The following is a 20,358-nucleotide window of genomic DNA, read 5'->3' on the forward strand; positions in this document are numbered from 1 at the left end:
TTTACTTGAATAATTTTCATATGAGAAATCCTTTAAGAAGTCCTTTAATTTAATATTTAGCTCACTAGGCAGTTCTGCTTTTTCATGCAATTTTATATGTATCAACAAAAATATGTTGTAATTGATGATAGTATCTTTTTTAAGCATTCAGTGCTTTAAATAATTGGGAATTTATACATACATCAGTTAACTTAGCATCTTTTGGCAAATATTCAAACTTGCCTACTGGAACACTTAATATAGAGTCCAAGACACATTTAATATAACAATGCCATAGGATAACTCACAGGGTTGCCTAGCTTCACACACACACACACACACACACACACACACACACACACACACACACACGGTTGAATCCATATATAATGTTGTTGTTAGCTGCAAAGTCGAGTCCGACCCATTGCGACCCTATGGACAACGTTCCTCCAGGCCTTCCTGTCCTCTACCATCTTCTGGAGCTCATTTAAGCTCACACCTACTGCTTCAGTGACTCCATCCAGCCACCTCATTCTCTGTCGTCCCCTTCTTCTATTGCCCTCAATCTTTCCCAGCATTAGGCTCTTCTCCAGTGAGTCCTTCCTTCTCATTGGGTGGCCAAAGTATTTGAGTTTTAGCTTTAGGATCTGGCCTTCTAAAGAGCAGTCAGGGTTGATCTCCTCTAGGACTGACCGGTTTGATTGCCTTGCAGTCCAAGAGACTTGCAGGAGTCTTCTCCAGCACCAGAGTTCAAAGGCCTCAATTCTTTGGTGCTCAGCCTTTTTTATGGTTCAACTTTCACTGCCATACATTGTAACTGGGAAGACCATAGCCTTGACTACACGCACTTTTGTTGACAGGGTGATGTCTCTGCTTTTTAGTGTGCTGTCTAGATTTGCCATGGCTTTCCTCCCGAGGAGCAAGCGTCTTTTAATTTCTTGGCTACAGTCCCCATCTACAGTGATCTTGGAGCCCAGGAAAATAAAATCTGTCACTACCTCCATTTCTTCCCCATCTATTTGCCAGGAATTGAGAGGGCCGGATGCCATGATCTTGGTTTTTTTAATGTTAAGTTTCAACCCAACTTTTGCACTCTCCTTCTTCACCCACAACAAGAGGCTCTTTAGTTCCTCTTCACTTTCTGCCATTAGAGTGGTATCATCTGCATATCTTAGGTTGTTGATATTTCTTCCGGCAATCTTAATTCCAACTTTTGATTCATCTAGCCCTGCCTTTCTCATGATGTGCTCTGCATATAGGTTAAATAGGCAGGGCGACAGTATACAGCCTTGCCAGACTCCTTTCCCAATTTTGAACAAATCGGTGGTTCCGTGTCCCGTTCTCACTGTTGCTTCTTGGCCTGCATATAGGTTTCTCAACAGACAAATAAGATGGTCTGGTACGCCCATCTCTTTAAGAACTTGCCACAGTTTGTTATGATCCACACAATCAAAGGCTTTAGCATAGTCAATGAAGCAGAAGTAGATGTTTTTCTGGAACTCTCAAGCTTTCTCCATGATCCAGCGTATGTTGGCAATTTGATCTCTAGTTCCTCTGCCTCTTCGAAATCCTGCCTGTACTTCTGGTAGTTCTCGATCCACATACTGCTGGAGTCTAGCTTGTAGGATTTTAAGCATATCTTTACTAGCATGAGAAATGAGTGCAATGGTGTGATAGTTTGACCATTCTTTGGCACTGCCTTTCTTTGGAATTGGAATGTAAACTGATCTTTTCCAATCCTGTGGCCACTGTTGAGTTTTCCAAATTTGCTGGCAAATTGAGTGTAGCACTTTTACTGCATCGTCTTTTAAGATTTTGAATAGCTCAGCTGGAATACTTTCACCTCCACTAGCTTTGTTGTTGCTCAGCTTTTCTAAGGCCCACTTCACTTCACATTGTAGGATGTTTGGCTCGAGGTCAGTGACCACCTCATTGTGATTATCTGGGATGTTAAGCTCATTCTTGTATAGTTCTTCTGTGTAATTTTGCCACCTCTTCTTAATCTCTTCTGCCTCTGTTAGGTCCCTGCCATTTTGGTCCTTTATCATGCCAATTTTTGCATTAAACGTTCCCTTCATCTCTCCAATTTTCTTGAAAAGATCTCTGGTCCTTCCTATTCTATTGTTTTCTTCTATTTCTTTGCACTGTTCATTTAAGAAGGCATTCTTATCTCTTCTAGCTATTCTCTGGAATTCTGCATTCAATTGGGCGTATCTTTCTTTTTCTCCCTTGCCTTTCGCTTCCCTCCTTTCCTCAGCTATCTGCAAAGCTTTCTCAGACAACCATTTTGCTTTCTTGCATTTCTTTTTCTTTGGAATGGTTTTGCTACCTGTTGTACAATGTTGCAAACCTCTGTCCATAGTTCTTCAGGCACTCTGTCTATCAGATCTAATTCCTTAAATCTATTTGTCACCACTACTGTATATTCAACAGGAATATGATTTAATTCATACCTGAGTGGCCTAGTGCTTTTCCTTACTTTCTTCAGTTTAAGCCTAAACTTTGCAATGAGAAGCTCATGGTCTGAGCCACAGTCAGCTCCTGGTCTTGTTTTTACTGACTGTATAGAGCTTCTCCATCTTTGGCTGCAGAGCATATAGTCAATCTGATTTCTGTGTTGACCATCTGGTGATGTCCATGTGTAGAGCCGTCTCTTGGGTTGTTGGAAAAGAGTGTTTGCTATGACCATATATAATACTGGATTAAAATAAGCCTCCTAAATTTCAATGGGTTGCCTATATATGCATGTCATCTATTTCAATATTTCAGACTTAAGGCAGATTACTCCATATGGTATTTTTTTCACGTAACTGAGAATTCTGGAAATTTAGCCCCCACAAAACATCAAAAAATCAGGTTACTGGTATTTTTAGAGGACCTGGAAATTACAAACCTGTCAGTCCATACTGTACAAGATATTTTAACAGAATGGGACAATTAATTAACCACAGGCATATACTTCAACCACTTTAGTGTAGGCCGCCCACTGCAACCGACCCACCGCAAGCATTTATTCTTGGCTGGACCACTGGTCCCCCGCCCCTTGCAAGTGACACTTGTCCCCAGCCAATAGCTGCAGTGCATCCAGGCACTGGGCTCCACCCTGCAATTTCTGCCGCCACCGCCTGTTGCATCCTGCCTGGCCCTGCTCTGCATCCTCCTTCTCTGGAACAATCTGGCATTGCTCAGTGCAGAGAGGGGCCAGGCAGGATGCAATGGGTGCCAGCCACCACCTCCTCCTAAAAGCCTGGGAAAGGGAAGGCCCTATCCCCAACCAGCCCGTGCAATGTGGGCCACCTCAAGCTCCACCAATCTGATGCAGGCAACCTTGATGAGACAGGGTGGGTGGCATTGTGGGTGGCTTGTGGGCCAGCCAGCTTCAAGCTTTGAGAACCTGGCAGAGAGCCTCCCCATTTGCTTCCCTGCCCCATTCTCTCCATCTAAATCTCAAGCAAGGCAAAACTCAACAGTGCTACAGGTGACTCAGAGGGGGTTGCTCATGCTACCCTTACAAATGCTCCTGGTAATCGGTCACCCATCCCTTTCCCAAGCACTGACGCAGGGGCCTCCAACACTATCAGTTCAACAAACTGGGCTCTAGCTTGGTAAGTGAAGCCAGGGTCTCAAAGCTTGAAGCTGGCTGACCTGGTAGCTGGCCACCCTGTCCCCTCAAGATTCCCTGTGCTGGGTTGGTGGATCTCAAGGCACTCCACATGATTGGAGGGGGGGTGTCAGGACAGGGCCTTACCAGCTTTTCAAGACACAGAAGCTACCACCACCTGTTGCATCCTGCCCCACCCCAGTCTGTACCCACCTCCTTCTCACAACACCAGAGCAAGGCCAGATAGGACACAACAGGCAGTGGCAGCAGAAGCTGCAGAGTGGAGCCCAGTACCCAGATGTCCCTTTTGGCTGGGGACAAGTGACCCTTTGTGAATCATCTGGGATGAGGGACAATGGCAGGTGACCAGTGGTGGAGGAAAAACACCAGTGGAGGGCCAGCCGGAATGGGTCGGCTGTACTGGGGGGCAGCAGTGAAGTGGCCACAGCCATGATCCTATGGTTAATTGTTCTAGACCCTGATTGTGAGTACTAAGAAAGAGATTTCTGATCAGAATAGCCAATGACTTGGGTTTAAATCCAAGTGGAGATCCTATTTATACATCTCTACAAAGCATGTTTGATTAAGCCCTGAATCAATTAGTTTAAAATCAATTGTACACAGATTTGCCAACCAAATATAAGGCTCCTACATGACATTTAAAAGTTCTTTGTGTTTAGATTAAGCCTTTTTTAATTCAAGAAATGAGAGACAATAATTACTCCATCCTGGAGCTGTTCACACAATTTTTTAAAGTTTGTTTCTCAGAAAAGTGTGAGCACAATGCCATGACAGATGTGAGAAACAAATAAAAAAAACACATTTGCTATAGATTACTTCAACTGTCATCATGCTGAAAGCACTCAAGTTAAACAAATAAAAACCAATATTCCCACTGTGCCAGTCACTTTGTAATCATAAAGTGAGACAGACTGGCCCGTGAATTCTGTATTATTAAAGAATGATATTCTCAGTTTGTAAGTTAGAGTCCTATAGATTTTGGTCAATGAAGTATATCAATAAGTAATTAATTAGAAGCTTCCTTTCAAAGAATTGCTTTGCTGTTTCAAAAGAAAAAAGCACGTTTTATTATCTTGGATTTTATGACAAAAATATATTTTAGTGTATATATTAGTTACTGAAGGAACATTTAAAAACTCTGCCATGAAAAAATCCTGAATAGTAAACATTTAATTATAGGTAAATCCATGGAATAATTGTGACTTATATCCTGGATAATGAAGCCAGAGTTTAAATCAGTTTCAAATTAAAATTTAGAAATTTGGCTACTTGTAAAAGAGAGCTGTTTCTATTTGAGACTGGAAAAAAAAGCTGGCTAATTAACGACATTATGATTTAATTGCCACTGTAAAGAAGGAAAAAGTAAAAGAATTCTATGTATATGCAAAAAAATATTGTAGTTCTGCTTAAATAGAAACAAAATAAATAAAATGAGTTTTATATATCAATGAAGCAGAAACTTTATGGAACAGAAGAATCAGTCATCTCCATTGCCACCTTCAGTCTTCATTTTATAACATAGTAATGTAGATTCTGTACTTTTATCACTGCAAAAATCAAATAATCTGTTATTTCAGATTCAGGTCCATATTACCTAAATCAGGGGTCCCCACCCACTGGGCCATGTCCCACTACTGGACCATGAAGCTATTCAGAACTGGGCAGCAGAAGCAGTGGGCAAGTGCATGTGCACACACAGGTCCATTTGCACAACCAGTGGGCTGGAGTGAGTGTAACTCCATTTGTGTGAACGTCATGTGTGCGTGCCTGCTGCTTGCCCAAATGAGACTGTGCGTGCACATGCTTGCACGCCATTCATGCAAATCATCTCTCTTCCCCCCGCTGTTCCACAAAGCTAGAAAGGTTGGGAACCACCATCTAAATAATAAATCTGATCCAAGCTGGTCCAATAATACATTGGCCACCCCCCCCACCCACAGCCACAGCCTTTAATGGCTATTGCACACTTCATGAAGCTATTTCATGTCAACTACTTTGGTAAATGGCCCAATGGTCTTCAGGGTAAAATATCTACTGAAAATAAAAAAGCAGAAAATCTACAGTTGCTAATTATTTATATTACTGTAACTATTTTCAGCCACTATTTGACTAGTCTCAAAAAGCTTGCATAGCAGCATTGCAGATTTGTGATGTTTTACACACTTCCAAAAAATGAAATTAGAGCTATAGTCAAATCAACTTCGAATTCATTACTTAATAGGCAGAAATGAGAATGCAGGATACTTCATCCCATCTGGTGTTTTACATCATTATCCCTTCTCTCTCTGCCTCTTTCTCTGCAGTTTTGATATGTGCCTCTTAAATATGAAGTCAGCCTGCATGGATCATTTATCATCTTATCTGCAAGTGGAAAGAGAATGTGCTGTTTAACTTTTATGACTCTGTGAAATATATAAGGAAGTTATTTCTGACTTTGAAATAATGCCAGGAGGTAAAGGGGGAAGAAAATGGCAGTATATTTAGTTAAAAGATAAGTGTTTATTTCCAAGATTTAATGAGATATATCTATCCCATGATTTTCAACATGCAGTTATCTAGTGCTAATTAGAATCCTGAGTGAGAGGAACAAAAACTCATAACTTTCTACTTGGTTTTTCTATAGATTCTTTGCTTTGGAGATTATAATCATCACATGTTGTATTCATTCAAGGACTTTATAAAAAATAAATTGAATACATTGCCTATGTTCAGTTCTACCATTTTAATATAATAAACTGCTAGGAGTTCTGTGAGAGAGTACAGCTTAAAAAAAAGTGTGTTGATCATAGGCAATTTTCCATCATAAGAGTTTTGCCTCTTGATGAGGAATCCTGGGATTTCTTTTTTTTAACAGATTCCATAGCCTAAAAAAGTTTGAAAGCCCCCGCTTTAAGTAATTATATGAATCAAGACAAACTACAGGAAACAATTGTGTGGGGGAGGGGCATGCGTATATATTTTATTTATTTGAGAATTTTTAATATATACACATACACACACAAAATTTTCAAAGGCAAAGATTTACTCCAGGCTTTTCATTCCAGGAATGCAATTACCATTAAAAAAAACACCTGAGAGTAAAAGTTCAATGAAAAGTACAGCTGGCCTATAAGAAAAACAAATCATCCTCCAACAAGCAAGTTTTTATTTTTTCTGTTCAGTTTGTGAATTTACTGACCCCAAATCCCCTGTCACCTTCAAAGCTATTTCTCAAGCAACCAAAGCTCACAGAACTTGAGTTGTCTTTGTCTCCACACCTCACTGTCAATTTGCCCATCCTTGGAAACAAACTTGACAGAGGCAGCTCTACTTTATCACTTTGCATGGATCCAGATTCTGCCCTACTCCTCTGCCACTGTTGGTGTGATACTGAAGCACATGGGTTCAAGTATCATTTCTGAATGTTTCTTTCCCAGATTGCAAAATGTTCCTTTGGAGTAAGATAGCATTATTATACCAAGATTTCCACAGCTGATTCTCTCAACAGAGTTCTATACCATCATCATATAAAGTTGTCCCTTATACACTATAACAAATAAAACTTGTCTCTCTACTTTCCCCAAGATCATATCTGTATGGTTTCTTATGAAATGTAATCGCTTCCTCTAGACCACAGGTCTGCAACCCGCGGTTCTGGAGCCGCATGCGGCTCTTTCAGCCATCTCCTGCGGCTCCAAGTCCTCTGCCATGTGCAGTCCAAAAAAAAAAGTTGGACTAAAAAAGTTCAACCAATCAATTCAAATATGCAGGGTAGGTGCATATCTCGCCTTGGCTCCACTCTTCAGTCAAACCCTGTTCTGCGCATGCGCGCATGTACGCACATGCACACAAATTTTTTGCAGCTCCCAGTTTTTCCTTTTGTGAGGGAACCAGTTCCGAGTGGCTCTTTCACTGTTTCAGGTTGCTGACCCCTGCTCTAGACAACTCAAGAATTTTAGCTTATTCACATCACTATATTTCCTTGAAGAAGGAGAATGAGATAAAATCTATTTATGGTACAAATACACGAACATTCCCTATGCAAATTTTGAATCAAAAACATTTCTTTCCTGATACACCTGATCCTATTTTATACTCAGAGATATTGTTTATATCAATTGCTATTCTCTGGAGTGTTATAGACCAATTTCACTTCAATCTGTTCCATTCATTCACTCATTCAAACTATATCAGGTCATTTTTCAATGCACGCTCCTTTCTGGTGTTCGTTCCATTTTGTTCAGCCTGCAGCTCACTAGCGGTCCACATAAATCAGACATGTCAAACACAAGGCCCGGGTGCCAGATCCGGCCCGCGAAGTGGTTTCATGTGGCCTGCGAAGCCATCCTGGAAACAGTGAGGGAACGGCCCCCACTGCCTTGGCCCTGGCCCAGAGACCCTCCTTCTGCCAGAGACTCTCAGATCTGTCCCACTCCTGCCCAGGCCCCCATAGGCACCCTTGATGCGAACAATGTAGAGCTGGCCACGCCCACCCAGTAGGCCATACGCACTCTAGCCATGCCCACCCAGTAGGCCACACCCACCCTGGCCATACCCACCCGGCCCCCTGAGGGCAACCGTAATGCTGATGCGGCCCTCAATGAAATTGAGTTTGACACCCCTGACATAAATCAATATTGACTGCTGAGCAAGAGTTTTAACCAAAGTTCTTTCCCAGCCTTGACAAGATACTACTATCTATACCCTCTCACATATACAACAAACACATTTATTTATTAGATCTGGAACTATGGCCTGAGGAAGGCTAGATAAACTAACCAACAGGCATTTTTAAAGCAAATGAATATGATACCTTTAGGAGCTGCTGGGGTTCACTTCCTTCATCCACAACAATCAACTGTGCTCTGCCATTCCGTTCATTGTCTCGAATGCCCACCGCAACCTGAGTAGCTTTCAAGCGCTCATATTTATTGCAGGTAGAACCACACCACTGGTAGATATGCTACAATGAAACAAACAGAGTTAACAGAATTTACCTAAGAAATCATGAATGTGAAGTATAAAAAATAAAGGATGCTTGGGACTTTCCTTCATTTTATGTATATAACAATCAGTGACGTGTTACTGAGAGACAGCCACCCCCCAGTAAGCTCTGTGATCAACAGGGACCTGAACGTGGATCCCCAATCCAAGCAAGTACCGTAACCTCTCTTTTACTGTTGAAATTATTTTCAGAATTCCAGGTGCTTGTCTTTCACTGCAAAATGCAGAAGGTAAACATTTCCCTTTTTTTGTCTTAAAATACAGAAGCATAGTTGAAAGAAATGAAAATCTCTTTGCATTTCATGAGAATTTGCACATTGTTTTTTTAATATTAATATGGATTGCATTTATGGAAGGTTTTCCTGTCTGAAAGATTCTAGGCCAGTCTTGGTCCCTTCAGGTAGGCTTTCCATATTTTATGGTCAACTAAGAATTCTAGAATTGCAGTTCCAGAAAAGAGATGCTACTTTCTAGTAGGTTAACCTTAATAATCAGGAGTTTCTATATTTCCACAGGGAAGGTTTTGTTTTCATAAGACGAAGCAAAGTCTTTCTCTATGCATATAAAATGTAGTTGCACAAATCATAGGTTCCGGGCAAAATTTATTCTCTAAGGATCATTTCTGCCAATTATTCACATCTAGCTAATGGAAAAAAAACGAGGTGAGAAACACACAAAAAACCAGTATAAGCTATCTCAGAACTCAGAAGACTTACAACAAGGATTTTAAAAGGCAAACTCAGAACTCCTACTCCTCCATTAAAGGTGTAAAAGAAAAGCGTATTCATTCTACATGATTCAGCCACTCAGCCACAAAAATAATAATAATGGGGCTATGGCTGATCCACTGGCCCAAAAGCAGCTTAGAAAAATTTCCTCTTGCTTTCAGAAATGGAGCAAAGGGAAAATGTCTATTACTATTGTAGTATAACTTGAATTTTAATTAGCCTATTTGGATGCTATTTACTAATGAATAGTACAGTTAAGCAAATAGCATGTTCTCATTTACCAACACTAGGGTAAATTTGCTAAGAAAGAGTTACAGAATTACTTGTATTTCTCATATCATGGAATATTTGAATTTCCAGCATTTCTGTTGCACATAATACATCCCAAACACAGGAACAAAAATTAAAATAGAAAATATAGGGCCCATGTGGTTTCTTGGAAGTTGGTATATGTGTTGTTTGCCAGTTAGTATAACAAAAAAAAAAGAGTAAGGAAGGCAGCAAGGATATTCTTGTTTTCTACAATATGGATTTATAAATATTAATATAGTGAATAATATAAAAGCATATGATATAGAAAATTAACTTTAAATTTTTGTTTTAGAAAATATTCAAGATTTGTTCTAGTTATATATTGCATGAATAATTGCTTGGCATGTAATTCAATTCAATTCATGTTTAATTTTAATTGAATTGATTGGTTTATTAATTTATTGATTCATAAATATCACCATTTATGTAGCAATTTCTGCCTTTGCTTGATTAAAAATTCTAATTCAACAGCAACTTGTGACACACACACACACACACACACACACACACACATTTGAGACTCACTGCACAATATTAAATAAGTTTTTCTAAATAGAACAGCTAGATTTGGAAAGAACTTTCTGTACACAGTAAACACAACATTGCAAACACAAACACAAAGAGTTTTATTTTTCTTTTCATTTTAGCAAATAATCTTTTTGCAAAGGAAAATAGTACATCATAATGGTAAAGGACTGAGAAGAAAACTCAGTTTTTTCAATTTTCCTATGGTAAAAGTAAAGAGGGTTAAGCCAAAAGAAGGTAAGACAAGGTCCTGAAGTACTTTTTAGAACATGAGAAGTAAAAAATCATTGCTATACTTGTATGAGAAGAACTGGTTTAAAGGTTTCCATTAATAGCTTCTGCTTTTCGCCACACAGAACTCTGGAGAAACATCCTGTTCAGACTGGGATTTTCCACTGTTACCAAAAGTCATTTAGACATTATTTCCATGACAGCCAGGATCAAAAACTTTTCATATAGGGCCCATGTGGTTTCTTGGAAGTTGGTATATGTATTGTTTGCCAGTTAGTATAACAAAAAAAAAAGAGTAAGGAAGGCAACAAGGATATTCTTGTTTTCTACAGGCAGTAGAAAAGGGAAGAAAGCAAGGTCCCAAAACAAGACTCTTTCCATTACCCGCTTTCCTTGTCGCGGCACTGACCAACAGCCACCTAGCGATTGGTCTTGGCCCATTTAAATTCCACTCGTGGTTACAGGCTGTTTCTTTTGAATAACAAACTTCTGTGTTCCCCAAATCTCTATGAACGAAAACTGTATTACCATATTCTTGCCACTAGCAGTTAACATTTTGCATCTATAGAAGTCATGTTTTATAGTTCCATGCTCATCTTTGTCTACCTGCCAGAAGAATGACCACAATCTTCTAAATGACATGAATCATAAAACCATAAAGCTGGAATGACTACAGGCATCACCTGATCCGACCCCATGCAGAAAACAGGATGCATTACAGCATCGTTGACAGATGATCATCTGGCTTCTATTTGAAGAACTCTGGGGAAGAAGAACTTATACCTTCATGTGGTTGTTTATCTGAAGGCTCCTATCATTTCCCTTCAATCATATACTATTGATTAAACTTATGCATTTCTTTAACTTTTCCTCAAAGGTTTGGTTTCCACACTCCACAGTTTCTTGGCAGTTGTCACTGAAACTTGCTTCAGTTGTCAGAATTAATGTATGAATGTGGTGCATAGAACCAAATACTACATTTAAGTGGGCTGTAATCAGGATAGCAATTACTTTCCATACTTTGGACTCTATGCTCTTGTTAATGGATCCTAATATCTAACATACCTTTTTATCAACTGCTTACCACTTCGGGTTCTTATTTAACTTGTGGTCTTAAGGCCTACTCATGTCCACAATATAGGCAGGTGTATTTCTCAGTCACTCTCATCTCATTGCTTTTGTACATCTCACTTCTGTAATTTTTGTTTCCTTTTGCAGTAAAATTGCATCAAGGTTATTTTTCATAATTCTGTGCATGAACCTTGGCCCACATTCCATGATAATCCAAGCTGGGGGCAAAACCACGAGGCTCTAGTTATGAATCATACCTCCTGATCACATATAGTGGGAGGAAACTAAACTGAGGATATACCAAATTTGACTCTTGTGAGAATAGAATTGTTTCAGTTCTTCAGTACTTCTACTTTCTATTGAGAAATGAAACAAAGTAAAACATATACACAGAGAGAAATATATACGTATACACCAATTTTTAAGCTAAGGTTACAGGTTACAGATTACAGAAATAAAATATAGATTTTGTCAAATTTAGGATTTCTAAGAAACAGGATTTCCTGTTTTTTGCAGCCTGTATAGCTACTTAACTATAAATTAATAGTAGTAAATCTCCTCTGATGCCTAATATGAAGTCTTAAATCATATAAATTTCATAAAACCTTTTTCCCACTCTGGTGCTTTTAGATGTTTCAGTGCAGGAGAATTATTAAAATTATTACCCAGTACATCTGGAGGAGCATTCAAATTAGAGTAAGGTTAGACAAGACATTCTGGTTGGAACTTAAACATCAGATAGTATCTGCAGGACTTTCTCTTGTTTGTTTTGGAAACTTGAGATCTGTGATAACTTACCGTTCCAAGGTCAACAATGAAGCAGTCTCCTTTGTTAAAACTCTCCCAGCTAAAAGAAACTTCTGTAGCCCTGACCACTCTCCGACCCTTGATATGTAGGAGTCTCTGAGCACTTAGATCATTTGTAATTACATGCTTAAAACCAGAAGCAATGCCACCTGCCTGGAACAACAAACACATCAAAGAACCCAGGCTTTAGCAGCATGTATTAGACATAACAAAACATGTTTCTACAAACTTAAATTTTGAGACTATGTATGTAGAACTTCCAGTAAATATAGGCAAACCATTTGCTTTAGTTCTCACACTTTCAGATATAATCAGCAATAGCAGCTCCTTCTAAGAACAGTTTCAGACAGTGAGTTCAGCAGAAATGGGAGATAAAAGAGGATCACTTCACAGACACCACAGCTTCCTAAAAGGCTGGGAAAGGGAAGGCCTGATCCACAACCAGCCCCTCCAACATGGGCCATCTCAAGCTCCACCAACCTGGTGGAGGCAACCTTGACAAGACAGGATGGCTGGCATTGCGGCTGGCTCCTGGGCCAGTCAGCTTCAAGCTTTGAGACTCTGGCAGAGAGCCCCCCGCTCCATTTGCTCCCCTGCCCCATTCACTCCTTCTAAATCTTGAGGATGGCAACACTCAGCAGAACTGCAGGTGACCCAGAGGGGCTTGTACAAGCTACCCTTACAAATGCCCCTGGCAACTGGTCAACCCCTGCCCCTGGGAAACACCTTTCCCAGGCATTGGTGCAGCACCCCTCAGCCCCATCATTCTACAAATTGGGCTCTAGCTTGGTAAGCAAGGCCAGGGTTTCAAAGCTTGAAGCCTGAACAGGGCCATATGATGCAAACAGATAGGGAGCGTTAGGAGTAATTTTCCACATTTTTTCCTAGGTTTTGGGCTTTTAAAATATCAACATTTCAAAGACATTTGAGGGTTGGCTGATACCACTATTATTATTCGATTAAAATTATGCAGTATAGTTGCTTAGGTTTCCAAGGACTGGAAAAAATTAATTAGGGAACAATACAGCAATTTTTCTGACTTTTATTGTTTCTTACTTTTTCTTTTATCTTTTTTCTAATTTTTTTCCTTACGTTTTTTTTATTTTTAATTTTGCAAAAAAATCTCAGTAACAATTATAGAAAAAAAAAGTCCTATCATTTTCTTGATTAGCTATCATCCTCGATAGTCAGGAAACTATAGTTCATGAAACAACTTCCTGGTACACTGAAGGAGGTACACTAATCTAAGAGTTCATCAACTGAATTCTCTCACCCATTTCATATTTCTTTAGCTAAAGAGGCTTGGTAGTAATTATGCCTATTACTTAAAATGGATAGGAGGGTTACAACCTCTTTTGATTTCAGATTTAATATTACACTGATATTTTAATGTAAACAATTCTTGAAAAAGCCTCTCATTTTCACACTATACCTTATACTTAATGCCTCCTTTAAAATATCCAACGAATTGTGTGGACTCATAACCTTGGATTTCTCGGTGCTGCACAGGTTTCCCTCCAAGATAATCATCCAGCTGAACCGTAAAGATGGCTGCAGCAGTGCTTTCGTCCTGAGTACATTCTTTACCTATGAGAAAGTGTAGGGTGGTTCTACTTAGAGGAGCAGAAAAGGAACAATTATGAATAATTAAATTACACAGCTGGCCATAAGCCAAATAGTCCAGGATGCTGCAGATTCTGAATAATCACCCTGACTAGAAAACAATGATCCATCTTATGTGAATTTCTCTAAATTTTCTTTAAAAAAAATTAAATCAGTGGCCATCATCACCTCACCTCAAAACACGATATCAAAGCAACTTCTTGTGTAAAAAATATTTGCTTGCTTTTGATCCTGAAATAGTGACTGTAGATCTCGCTAAGGAATTCTAGAAAGTTCCAATCAGAGAAGAACTGATAAAAAGCTCTACTCTTCAAAGAGCAGAAGGTCTATCATATAGAATAGGATATAGTATATTTTATGGCGAGCTACAAGACACGATGTCAAGCAATAACATAACAGAGTCACTTGAAAAGCCCATATGTCGGAAACTTGACACACGACTAGAGTTGTGGATTTAAGTTGTAAGACAGTATTAGGAAAAATATCCTGGTGATATGACAATGAATTCAGTGACAGGTGTGCATTTTTTTCCTTATTAAAAATCTAAGCAACAAAAGCATTTGAGAAACCTTATAATGAAGAACAAGTTTAATCAAATATGAACACATTTTATTAGGCATATTATTGTTTTTCCTGAAAAAATTATCCCACTAGCCATGTTGCTGACTGATTTTTGGCTTTCTCCTTAGTTACAGATGTATTTTCAACTCTCTAGAGATAATTCTTCACTTACAACTGTAATTGAGCCTGGGATTACAGTCATAAATCATTATGATTATAAGTTGAGGCATCATCTATCAGAACCAATTTTTCAGCATTTTTTTTGTGATGGTCCTTAAGGAAATCCATTTTATTCAATGGGTATTTTGGGTCAGATATTGGCAAAAAAAATGTCAAAGATTGTGCTCATGTGATCACAGGATGCTGCAAATGGCCATAAAGGTGAGTTGGTTGCCAAGCAGCCAAAATATGATCACATAACCATGGGAAGGTGGGCCATTGTATTATAAGTATCTTTTGGGAGTCCATTGAAACTTTGAAAGTTATTAAGCAACTGGTTGTAAGTCAAAGACTACTTGTACTCCCAGTGTTTTGTATTTTCCTTCATTTATTTTTTAAATAATTAAATCCATGTAATTTCATTATTATTATTATTTTGTATAGACACTGTTTAGTTAAGTATTTTTCCCTTTGGTTTTGCAAATAAAAGAAATTGCATCTGTTGGGGATGCTCATCTCCAAAAATTGCTTTAGTTCTGCATATCCAGATTAAGCTGAATGTTTGTCTTCACAGCAAAGACATCAACAATGTCATCTTTCAGATTAGGATCAGGAAATTTCACTTTTTTTTTAACTAAGCTCATTTTTTTAATGGGAACTATCAAGAAGCATTTAACCAAACAAAAGTTTCAGGAAGTCATCAATGGCCCTATCTAGACCGTGATGCCTTGCGTACAGTCACTCATGCGCTCATGACCTCTCGGTTAGACTACTGCAACGCCCTCTACATGGGGCTGCCCTTGAGGACCACTCGGAGGCTCCAACTGGTGCAGAATGCAGCCGCGCGAGTTGTGTTGGGGGTCTCCCGATACTCCCATATTACACCTCTGCTCCGTGAGCTGCATTGGCTTCCGGTTGCCTTCTGGGTGAGATTCAAGGTATTGGTTATGACCTACAAAGCCCTACATGGCATGGGTCCGGAGTACCTTAGGGAGCACCTGCAGCCGGCATCAACTTCCCTCCGCCCAGTGCGCTCCCACAGAGAGGGCCTCCTCAGGGTGCCGCCGTTCGGAGAATGCCGTCTGGTGACCCCCAGGGGGAGGGCGTTCTCTGTGGGTGCACCTGACCTGTGGAACCATTTACCGGTTGAGCTCCGGATGGCTCCCGACCTTCGCTCCTTCCGACGTGACCTAAAAACCTATTTGTTTGAACAAGCTGGCCTGGTCTGATGGGTTTTGTTTTAATTATTGTTTTAATGTAATTTATTTTCTGCATTTGGGCACTAGGGTTTAATTTGTTTTTAATTTCTATATTTTGGGTATTTTGGTATTTATGTCCCTGTTCACCACCCTGAGCCCTTCGGGTGAAGGGCGGTATACAAATAAAATAAATAAATAAATAAATAAATGGATTTCTTTTTTATTTATTAATCTATCTAAGCCTGGTTTTGTTCCAGTGGCTTTCACTGCTCCTTCTTTTTTGACATCATCCAAGCTAAGTGGATTTGTACTATTCATCAGATCAAAATACTGTAATGAGTTCCATTTCTCCTAAATATACAGAAATGAAACAGTCTTCCTTTCTCATTGAACCAAATAGAAAATTGATTAATTTAATATGTTAACAGGTCAATGAATAAACATTAGAGACTCCCTCACTTTACAAATTAGACCCAGCTCACGCCATCATGCCAAACCATAAGGACTGTATTTGAACTGGTAAATTAATGTTTGCAATCAGAAAATGGTTAGTGAGATTAGTGAGGCTGCTACTCATATGCTCACTTTGGTTAGGTACAACATTATCAATTCATAATTATTTTTATTGTTTTGTGAAGCTGTTGTACAAACTTATGCAGCAAACTAAGAGAAATGAATAATGGAACAGACATGCTGCTTTAAAACTAGCTTGATTTCATTTCTAAAATAATAAACAATCTATGGTTTGATGTAATGGTAACTGAGTAATGTATCCCATTTGATATCTATTTTATGGAATAATAATTTGTTGATAAATCATTTATCAGTAGCAAATTATTGCTCTTGTCTTCCAAACTAGGATTACAAGTCTGAATTTTGCTTTATAGCTATACTATTTCTGTAACTGAAATGTCCAAATTCTGTTTTCTTAGAAACTATTTTCCTTTGAAAGTTAAGTTGAATTCTAGCCACTTCCATGAACTAAACACCAATTTTTGTGAAACTTGCACTCCCATGTGAATGCAAGATTATCCAGCCAAATCTAATTCAAAGCACATCTAAATAATTCACCTTTACCTCAGAAGCATTAGCAAAATAGTTTCATATATTTAAGCATGAATCATTTTCCATCACATGCAGAAAACACTGATATTGAATGTTGAAAAAAGTTGATTAGTTTTTTTAGATAAATCAAGAAACATACTTTTATATTACATAACACTGTAACTGTAGCTGAATATTTAAAAGAAAAAGGTAAGACCTTCAGCTGAAGAGTTTTTCTTTCATATGTGAATACATGAAAAAGTACACAAAATTGAGCCAGGGGGAAAAAAAGCTAGGCCATAAGCTGCTTAAATATCTCAGCTATAAATTACAGAGGATATTTACATGCCATTGTATTTACAATAGCAAAACCTGACAGTAAAAATGTGGAATACCGGAGTTTGCCAATATTCTCCACTGCTTTCAAGTTTCTTTGCATGTTCTGATTTGAATAGGGGAATCCTGAGAAATGGGCTATTTTTCTTTGCTCTGTCCTCACATCTTCACCCAGAAATAATTATTTCTACTAAACATAATCCAAATTACACAGATGCACTGTTATCTGATGAATTAGAAAATGCTGTATGTGTATGTAAGACAAGCAAAAGTTATTGCTTTATTGAATGGACAATGGTGAGAGAGTTGATAAACAAGAAAACCTATCAGAATAATCCAAAGAAAACTGAAGTTGTCTTAAGTCAGATACAGAGGATTATCTAGGAAATCCTGCCATGCCTACTAAAAGTTAATAACCTCACTATACATAATTATCCAAATGACAAGTTCCAGAACCACAGAAATCCAATTTCAGAAAAAGAAGGTGGCATTTGCTCTACCAGATAGATTACGGTGGTACTTTGAAAATATAATGGCTTTATTTTGACAAGACATTCTTTTCTGTATTTTGTATAAGAAATGGAATTCACCCTGCTGGAATTTGTTTTTCAAAGGACACCAAGTTATTTCACACATTTGACATAAATGCATCCCAACATAATGTAGAATATTATTAAAATAATTTGACAAAGACAATAAACAGCATAGATTAAAAAGCATCGAACCATTTACTCAACATTCAATGTCTTTAAAATGTGCCTAAAATACATTTAATACCTTAAAATCTTCATTTTCTAGTTTGATACAACTGGAGCAAATTGCCACTGCAGTTTACATCATGTGCTTCGTTAGTATTATTATGGAAATCATACCATTTGCATCAGTTATGTCATTTAAATAATGGCATCAGTATGCAAATCACATAAAGTGCTGCAAATGATGAAATTTTCTTCAATTGCATAATGAAGCCATCATGTAAATAAAGTAAATTGTGATGTACTGTAAATATTCTCTCTTACCGACTGGTCCACTAAATCTAGAGATACCTTATCTTGCTAACTGGTCTCCCTTAAGTAGGAACCTCACAAATTCCAGGTCACAGTATGACTGCAGATGCCATTACAGAGAAGGTGCTACAAGTAACTTACTTGATGACACTCTTAAAAGTCTTCATTAATGCAAGAGGACTGCTCAGAACAGAACAGATGGACCGTGGACTCAAATGGGAAAAGCAAAACTTGGAACCTGATCATGAGCTAATTGACTGCAAATGCAGTTGCTTTAGTAGAGGTGCAATCTTGCCAAGGCCAGGTACTTTATTCAGAAATAGTTTCATTATGAGAATATCATTATACATTTGTAGATATTTCATATACCATTAGAATCACCATTAGTGCACATGTACATTATGCAAGTACAAAATAATTGAATTTCTACCCCTAGTGTTTACAATCTAGTCCAAACTTTCACAACTTGGCATGTTGCAACACAATTCCCAGAACTCACAGCCAATAGTTTTGTTATGAATTATAAAAGCCACAGTTGAAACACAACACATCTGGAGAATTCTAAACTGGGAAAGGCTGCACTAGATTACTCCCTCTTTTTGTAACATTTTTAATGTAACTTTTGTTCTCCAGAATCAACTTTGCTATGCATGCCTATGCCATCAAATCGAACTGTAACAACAGTCTTTGCTATACATACTGCAAGGAGATGCAGTAACTAAACTGTATCAGCCGAGTGAAGTTGGATAACATTTGGATAGCAAACTTGAAATGTGCTGTAGCCATACAACATCTGGAGAGCAACAGAGAGAAATAATTTGTGAGCTGAGTACTTTCAACAGAGAGACTTATTCATGCATTCCTAAACTGGCTGCTAAGTCCAGTTTGAGCTCTTTGTGTTCTGTTCAGCTAAAAGCTGAAAGATTTCATTTTAGTTCTCTAACTCCACCAGGAACAATAGCTGCTTTTGCAGCAAATATGTTCCTCCTAATTGAGTTCAACTTCAATCATCAAAGATAGTCAGTTCAACTAGGGTTTCCTCAAGCATGTTTCGGATACTGCAAGTTTCCAGATATCTTGGACTATAATAACCCTTCCCCAACTAATGAATAACACTTAGTTGTGTTGGACGCTCTTAAACTCAGCTCCTCTTCCTGCACGTGTTGGATTATTGCACTTATCTTCTCCTTTCAGCCCCATATCTCTGCAATGAAAGCTACTCTGCTCATCCCTACCAAGCACAGACTACGGCCAGAGTTGATCGAATATGATGGTAAATGTTGTTTGATCCCTCTGGCAGCTCTAATTTCAGGAAAGCTTATTTAAGTTTATTTTAGTAAGATTTTAGCTAAGCGTTGGTTTTTGCCCCATCAATTGCTCCCATCCCAGCGGGTGGCCCAGCGCCCTACCTAGCCAGTAGTGCAGATTGTAGAAGGTGGTGTTGCTCTTCTTGAAGGTGTGCAGCACCAGGTAGGCGTCGCCCACGTAGAAATCGCCGTACAAAGGTTCGGGCACCGGCACCAGTTCCATCTTCTCTATCCGCCAGATCTGCAGCCCGACCTTCTGGCCTGCCCGGGCAAACTCTTTGTGATAAAGCTCTGGCGGAGCCATCTCGCTGCTGCTTCTGCTTCTGCTTCAAGCGGTCAAACCAAGCAGACCAGCCAAAGTCTTCACTTAAATCTGTTGCACGTCTCAACTACTGAGCTTTATCTGCGAAGAGCAAAGCAGCTCTCTCCGCTTTATAAACTTTAGTCTGCCCGGGCCCTCTAGCGCCCCGGGAAAGGGAGCGGTCCCAATAGGCGGGTCTTGTTTACACTCTCTTACCAGCCCTCCAGCTCAGAAAACGGACGCCTCGCTAAGCTCGGAAGAGCACCTGGGCTGGCGAGGGAGGAGAACCGCCTTGCCTTGACGCTCCACTGAGAACAGGGAAGCGCACTGACCGCGGCTCCGATCGGCTGAAAGGCAACTTGTCTCAGGGAACAGCGAGCTCGTTCAGGAGGAGCCAGCAGGAAGCCTCGAGGCGGCCAAAGGACTGCGAAACTTGCTTTTATATCCTCTCTATAAATTTATTTATAGCGCAAAGATCCAGCTAACGCCTTTTTCAAACAAATAGATAAAAATAAAGAAAGTAATACTGCCGTTTTTATTTTTACCTTTTTATATGTATCATT

The 20,358-nt window shown here is 39.1% G+C and overlaps 1 protein-coding gene across 1 annotated transcript in view; it reads right to left on the reverse strand.

The window, feature by feature from the left end:
- Positions 1-19,940, reverse strand: part of SCIN (scinderin) — a 45,928-nt gene extending 25,988 nt beyond the window's left edge. The window contains exons 1-4 of the mRNA XM_081343014.1: positions 19,597-19,940; positions 13,691-13,845; positions 12,250-12,411; positions 8,394-8,543 (exon numbers count right to left, since the gene is read on the reverse strand). Of these exons, the coding sequence (XP_081199140.1) occupies positions 8,394-8,543; positions 12,250-12,411; positions 13,691-13,845; positions 19,597-19,798 (669 nt within the window). The 5' untranslated portion in view covers positions 19,799-19,940. The remainder of the gene's footprint in view (positions 1-8,393; positions 8,544-12,249; positions 12,412-13,690; positions 13,846-19,596) is intronic.
- Between the last annotated feature and the right edge of the window lie 418 nt (positions 19,941-20,358).

This window comes from Vipera berus (genome assembly GCF_964194415.1).
Source record: "Vipera berus genome assembly, chromosome: Z".
NCBI lineage: Eukaryota > Metazoa > Chordata > Lepidosauria > Squamata > Viperidae > Vipera > Vipera berus.